Raw genomic sequence first — 7,792 nt, forward strand, 5'->3', positions numbered from 1 at the left:
GGCGTACCATGGATTTATATAGAGGCAACATGGTATTTTCTGACCTATTATCTATCCCTTTCTTAATTATTCCCAGCATTCTGTTCGCTTTGACTGCCGCTGCACATTGAGTTGATGTTTTCAGAGAACTATCCACAATGACTCCAAGATCTCTTACTCGAGCGGTTACCCCATCATTTTATATGTATAGTTGGGATTATGCTTTCCAGTGTGCATTACTTTACATTTATCAACATTAAATTTCATCTGCCATTTTGTTACCCAGTTTTATGAGATCCTTTTGTAGCTCTTTGCAATCTGCCTGGGTCTTAACTATCTTTTGTAATTTTGTATCATCTGCAAATTTTGCCACCTCACTGTTTACTCCTTTTTCCAGATCATTTATGAATATGTTGAATAAGACTGGTCCCAGAACAGACCTCTGGGGGACACCACTGTTTACCTCTCTCCATTCTGTAAACTGACCATTTATACCTATCCTTTGTTTCTTATCTTTTAACCAGTTACCAATCCATGAGAGCACATTCCCTCTTATCCCGTGGCAGCTTACTTTGCGTAAGAGCCTTTGAGGCACCTTGTCAAAGGCTTTCTGAAAACCTAAGTACACTATATCCACTGGATCCCCTTGATCCACATGCTTGTTGACCCCCTGAAAGAATTCTAGTTTAATTACTTATGTTAAGCCAGGCCTACAACTGTCTATTAATTTTAAAATTATAAAATAAAAACAAGGTTATTTGGCTCACTTTGAAAGGCAATAAAATATCTTTCTCAACATTTTTATTACAACAAATCTGATATTATGAGATATGAAATGGATCACTATCTATTAAGGTATCTGAAAATTATCTATGTTAGTATCTTTAAATGTAATCATGTTTCTTATTCAGCGCATATAAATTGTACTTGGATTTTTATTTTAACTTTCATACATTTGTGTATGGTAAATATTTGTTATGCTTGTGTATTGTAACTGTAGATTTTATAATCTCAAATGTTCACATCTAGAGCTTTATTAAAAGTGAATATGGTGATTTGACCACAACATACTTTTTTGTATTTCCAACCCCAATTTAAAAACAAAATTACTATTGAGAGGATTAGAAAATGAGCCAACTATTCAGTTTATTATAGTAGCCAAAGAATTGTGCATCTGTATAGTTTGACTGCCCATATTAATTAAATGCTTCCCCGGCTTCTGTCTTTTTTTAATGGTTTCCAAATATTACAAGAGCCAATCCTGCTCACTGCGCTCAGTCAGCTAGTTTCATTGAAGTCAGTGGGGTGAGTGATGTCAGTAAGGGGCAGAATCTGTCCTGAAATACATAACAAATATTGAGTATTCCATGAAATATAGCCAACTTCAAGTTAAAACTTGATTTAATAGATTAAATATTCGATGTTTTGTTTTCTTAAGAAGTCTCTTTTTCTAACTGATTTAAGTGAATCTCTTGTGCTTATAATGCCATGTGAACCAGTAACCTACATCTCTGAAAATGTACATTTATTTTTAAAGTATGAACAATTACACTTTCAGTACTATGAAAATGAACTCTCCTTGATTGTCTTGGGAACTAATATTCAAGGAACTTGTGGGAAATCAGAGAACATTTCAAGATTAGTCCTAATTGAATCATCCTGAATTCACCAGAATCTTACATGTAAAAAAACCAAAGTATTCTTAACACACACACAAAAACAAAAAAAACCATGATATTAGAATTGAAGGAAAATAATTGAAGATACATAAATTCATCTGTCCAATGCATTTGAGAACATTTTTTTATCCCAAACTACTCCTTCATGATAATGCTTTTCCCCCCGCTGCAGCCTCCCAAGTTTTTCTGAAGGAGAGCTAACACTATGGTTAAAAACTAGAGTGAATGCTTAACAAAGAGACCTTAAAGTGCCCTTATATATTGAATGCATATGCAGCCAAGAAGAATTAGTGCCCCACCTAACATCTTGACCTAAACCTGCGACTGGATCAGTGAGAGAAAGCGAACAAGCCTACTTATAGCGCCAAGCACTGTACTGTTTGGAATCATCTTATACCCAGGTATAGTCACTAGAATTGGTACTAAAAGATTTTGTGACCCATACTCTTGGCTTCCATTACTACATTAACAGTGAGCCTTTGCACTAGGCCCCAGTGTCCTACTGCTGCCCATTTCATTCAATTGTGCCAGCTTTAACTATGCTAAAGAGCTTGGGCTTTTGTATTTTAAACCCTGATCCAAAGCCCATTGAAATTAGGGGAAGGACTCCCATTAACGCCAATGTGTTTTGGATCAGGATCATTGAAATCGGTGGGAGTTTGGCGCCTAAATACCTTTGAGGATCTGGTCCTTGGTGCCTAAAGATTGTGCTGATTGGAACTACTCATATTAGACATTATTTTTGATTTAGCAAGGTAAATATGAAGATTCTGGCTGTCCCTCAGCTGCTTACCTTGACGGGGTGCAGGTAGCCATCCCCTCTCAGGGTGCCCAAGCCCTCCCCAGGCAACTCTTCCTCATCCTGTAGGCTACGGGTGAGGTGTGCAATATAGGTGGTGGCCAGGAGCAGCACATCCAACTTGGAGAGCTTGGTGTCAGGTGGCACAGAGGGCAGGGTCCTCTGCAGCTCCAGAAAGGCATGGCGCAGGGTCTGCACTCGGCTACGCTCCCGGGCAGCATTTGCAGCTGCTGGTCTCCCAGCAGTTGCCCCAACTCGTTGTCCGGCTGAGGAGGAGGAGCAAGAATCACTGCCAGATGCTGGGGGCAGCAGTGAGTCAGGCTCCAGACAAGAGCTGGAGATCTCCTTGCTGTTCTCAGATACATTTCTACAGTCCATTTGTGACTTCCCAGGTGGACAGGGACCTGTAATCAACAAGAGCAGCTCTGAAACCATCCAACCCCTGCAGCAGTAGCAGTGCTGCAAACCCATGGTGAAGCTCAAAAACTTCAGCAAGAGAGCAAATAGACCTTCACTTGCAGTGCAAAACCTTTCTGTCCCAAACCCACATGCATGTACTCAAGTGTAACATAAGCCATCTAATACGCTGGGACAGGAACTGTGGATGACAACTTCATTCCTCTGACACAATGGACCTGTCTACAGCAAGAATGTGTACAAGAGAGCTTTCTTAGGAATCAGTCCAAGACTGTGGAAACAACTTCCACAGGATCTAGGAACTACCAAAAACCTCAACACCTTCCATTCAACTGGACGGTTCACTTCTTCAACTTTGTCTTTGCTAATATAAACACATCATATATTATATAAATTCTCACACGATTTTCTCCCTGAGAAAGGGAAGACATAAAGAAGGAAAGACCATGTTTGACTGATGCCAGTAATGTCACTTGCACTATTGGTTGTTGTATAAGGAATAGAATAGAAACCCCAAAAGTTGTCAACTAGAGCAAACAGCAGGATTCCTACCTGCAGAACTGTGGATCACTGCTTTAGTATGCAGTGTTATTTTATCTGTGTTGATCCCAGGATATTAGAGAGACAAGGAGGGTGAAGTAATATCTTTTTATTGGACCAACTTCTGTTGGTGAGAGAGACAAGTTTAATATCCTGACATGGCTACAACAACACTGCATACTAGTTTTTGTTTATAATTTCTGTTTTGTTATTTGATATTTAAAAAACATGTCTCATGAAAGATCCCATTTCTAATCTATTTTCTAATCTCATAGGGCCATACTTCAGTGAAGTGGTGGAGAGCCGACAGAAAGCAACGAATTAATGAAGGCAGAATTTGACCAATTATTATGTAAGACCAGAAACAGGCCATGAATCCTTTCATGTCTGAAATTGTTTAAGGATCATTATGCTAGCTCTGTCCTCTACATTTAAATTTTTTTTTAAATGTAAACTTTATTCCAGTTTGGGTTTTTTTGTCTTTGTGCCAGATGACATAAAACTGTCCCTTGAAAACAACAACAAAAATCATTTGGAGAGAAGCTCAGAACAATCAGTGAAAAATTCCTTCCTGACTTTCAGAAAGGACTGTCAGATAATCCCAATCACAAAACTGACTAATATTCCTTTAATTTATTCAGTCCCATATAGTAACCCAAGTTTTGCTTTATCTACATTACTACTATACTTGACTCCAGCATCTCAGCTGGCAGTCCTTTTCACCAATTCACCACTCTCTGTAAAATAATACCTCCTGAAGGACCTGATTCTGCAGCCTTTGCTCAGGCAAAACTACTGAATGTATGCCAGATATTTCATATATGACAGGGACTGGTTCTCCCAAGTTGGAGATCGGCTGTCATTAGTGCTCTCCTGTGTAAACAAAAACAAACAAAAAGTTAATAAACCTTCTATTAATTAAATCCAAAGACATTGTAATCTGATTCTGCAAAGCATTTAAGCATATGCTTAAGTCCCATTGAAGTCATCATATAGGATGGAGATGAGAGTAGTGAACAAAGTCAAAAGGGCTATGGGGAGGAAGAGACAGAGAGGAATAGGCAGAAAAGAAAAAAAGAAGTGGAAATAGAAGAATGAGGCTTATAGGTCAGCTCTTTTACATTGTCCTCTCTAATTTGATGATGGTGTATGTGGGTGCATGCATGAATATTATTTTGTTTATTTTGCTGTGATTGATTTGGAATTAGTTTGGCTCAGAAGAATATATCAGATAATATGTTTGAATATACTTGTTCACTTACATTTTTGTTTAGAGTATGATATTATTATTAACAAAATACTTTTACTTGGGTTGTAAGTGCTTGTAATTCAGAGGAAAATCTCCCTATAGGTGTTAATCTTTCATTGTGAAAATTAATAAAATATTAATTATGTACATAAGAACTCTCACTGTAGTCCCTGTGAACTTTTTGTAAGTAAAGACTTGAGGATTGATAAAGAGTTATACTGGTACAATGGAGCTTAGTTATACCCTGGTAACTTATATCCAAAAACCTAGTTTCCTCATCTTTCTCGTTCTCTCTCTCTCTGAGGTGGGGAGCACCCCACAAAGTACATTGGATGAAATCCTGACTCCACTGGCGTCAATGGCAGAACTCCCATTGACTTCAGTAGGGCCAAGATTTTACCTGTGCACTGATTCTAGGTTTTAGATCAAGTATGTAACACAGTACCCTGTAGTGTAGACCCAAAAAAGTGTAAATGGGAAAATACAAAAAATATAAAGTATTTGTTTATAGTAGCATCCGTAATCAATGAGTTAGCTGCTTTCTGAACCCAGAGCTAGACTGTATTTGTTATGAAGTGTTGCTCAATAGATTCATTGTTTCCAAAGAGGTTCAAATGTGTATGCTCAAATTTCATACTTGGGACTGATCCTGCATTTTCTACACACCCAACATTTTCTATATGGACTTCCTTAATGGGCCTCTTAAAGAGACATGTTCCAAAATACAGTCTATTTGAAAACAAAAATGTATAAAGCCAATGGCTACCAAAAATTTCCCATTTAATTTGTTTTTAAAATTCCACTGGAAACAGCTTTTTTTTTGTTTTTTGTTTTAAACAAATAAAACATTCCCTTGCCATACAGGTATTTGCAAACCCAAATATTACAGTATTGTGTACAGACTAATCTGAAAATGAAATAGTGAAAGTAAATTAGAAAAACATCTTTCTGTTTTAATAGTCTAAGGTGTTACTTGTATATGCTTTAAATGTATGATGTTACATGGACATCATCAATTTGAAATCTAGTCAATTTACAACAACAACAACAAATAGTTAAAAGTAGTTTCAGGTACTACATCATTCCTAAGCTCTTCTGCCCATTTTTTGTGGTTTTACAATCACATTTTCTTATTTGTAAAATATTTTTCTCTCCCTTGTTCCTGTGTGAAAGAAACATTCAGACAACAAGGGAATCTGATTATCTAGTTAACTGTACAAGAAAAACAGTGGAAATGAGTGTACAAAATAAACAAACTGGAAAAATATGGAGAGAACATTTTGGTAATTGATTTAGAGCACTCTTCAGGTGTTATTTGCAACAATAATAGGTACAAAAATTTCAAACTGATTTTTTTAAACCGATTATGTCCATTTTATCTGTCTGAGACCATTTAAATGGAAATATTTTGATCTTACACAATGAAACATTAAGTACTTGTATGTCTGAATGAGATGTCTTATATATGACATTTAAATTTAAATATATATATACACACACACACACACATTCTGCAAGACGTGTTTTATATATTTATACACACACATTGTGCAAGATATGTTTTATATACATATATATATATATATAACACATTTTGCACAATGTGTGTGTGTATATATATTAGTCAATTTAAATATATACACACACACGCGTCTTGCACATGTAAGTGCACACAAAGTAATACACACTATTCAATAGAAATCTATGTAGAATGTGCAGCAATGGCCTTTATTATATATGCAGAAAAAAGTTAAATATTACCTTTTAAATATTTATCACAAGTCTTCAAAAAAAAAAATTCCAATTGTGGCTAATGTGTTATCATTATACCTCAAGTCTTTCCTTTCAAAATCTGTTTCTCTCTTTGCAAATAGATTTGTCCCAGTTCTGCATACCATTTTCTATTTAAATCCACATTTTAGACAAGGTTACTTTTGACAACTTCCCTTCCTGTGGGATTTTTTCAGATGCTAATGATTTCATTTATTTCTGCTACATCAACAAACAAAATTACATACAAACATTCAAAAGTTGGCACACATGAGTTCTTGGATGGACAGATGTGGCAATTTTTTCTAGCTTTGGACATTGACTTGAACTTTTTTTTTAAATTGAAAAATGATAAAGAAATGAGGAGTAATTCTATTCAATGTTAAATACTTGGGATCTTTATCTGCATTATCTACCTCCACCCCAAACTTCTGCCTAACAGTCTTACCCCTTCTCGGGCGTGTTTGTTAGCCAACAAAGGATCAGGTTGATATATATTAAAGAGGGGATATTTAAATGGACTAAAAATTGTGCGATTTAGTACAGTTTTATCTATTCTGTTACAATAAATACTATGGAACTTACATCGATTAAAGTTAGACTTCAATACAGTGTATGAATTAGGAAGAGCTTTACTAAAGGAATATTTTGATTTTAAATCGTGAAGCCAGCAATTGAAAAGCTCTGCCGCAAAGTCTATTTAATTTAATATAAAGTTTTATATAAAAACAAAATGGAGAGGGATATTTTTATTGGACTGATCGCATTCCTCTAAAGACATCAGCTTTCCTGAATGACACTGTCTCTTTTGAAAAGCTTGTCTTTTATTTTTAGTTCGTTCAAATAATTGAGACCAGCAAAAACTTTTATAAATGTCCTTTTTTATCTGTTGGACCCACGTGATCATTTATCTGACCCTTGCACTAAACAGAAAGAGTTGACAGCAATCGTGGTACTTTTGTAACTTACACTGCTTCTTACTGTACAGGATTTTCAGCAGTGAAACTTTAAACAAAATGTTTTCCTCTTTCAGACTCTCAGGAACAGAGGCGAGCCCAAGGATGGAAGCCTCAAGGCATTGAGTCTGAACGGGACTTACTGGTAAATCAGGTCTAACTCTTATGTATTATTAATTGAAACAGGATGTTCTGTGTTGTATAAAATATTATAATTGGAATTCATAAAGCAAAACTCCTCGTGGAGCTTGATCCCAGAGCCAATGCTAGGGAGATCTCAGTACGCTGCTGAAGGGTGACTTACTTTTTCCTCTTGGCGCTGCCCGGAGCAGGGAGGGAGGGGAGGGCTGGCGGGCGCTGATTCAATCCGGACTGGGACCGGAGCTCTGTCTAGTCTGCGCGG

General features: G+C 36.5%; 1 protein-coding gene across 1 annotated transcript in view; it reads right to left on the reverse strand.

Moving 5' to 3' along the window:
• Positions 1–2,835, reverse strand: part of TCF24 (transcription factor 24) — a 6,636-nt gene extending 3,801 nt beyond the window's left edge. Inside the window, exon 1 of the mRNA XM_024207038.1 lies at positions 2,452–2,835. Coding sequence (XP_024062806.1) covers positions 2,452–2,835 — 384 coding nt within the window. The remainder of the gene's footprint in view (positions 1–2,451) is intronic.
• Positions 2,836–7,792: the final 4,957 nt, after the last annotated feature.

The sequence above is a fragment of the Terrapene carolina genome, unplaced genomic scaffold, assembly GCF_002925995.2.
Source record: "Terrapene carolina triunguis isolate 2854851 unplaced genomic scaffold, T_m_triunguis-2.0 Scaffold58, whole genome shotgun sequence".
Taxonomy (NCBI): domain Eukaryota; kingdom Metazoa; phylum Chordata; order Testudines; family Emydidae; genus Terrapene; species Terrapene triunguis.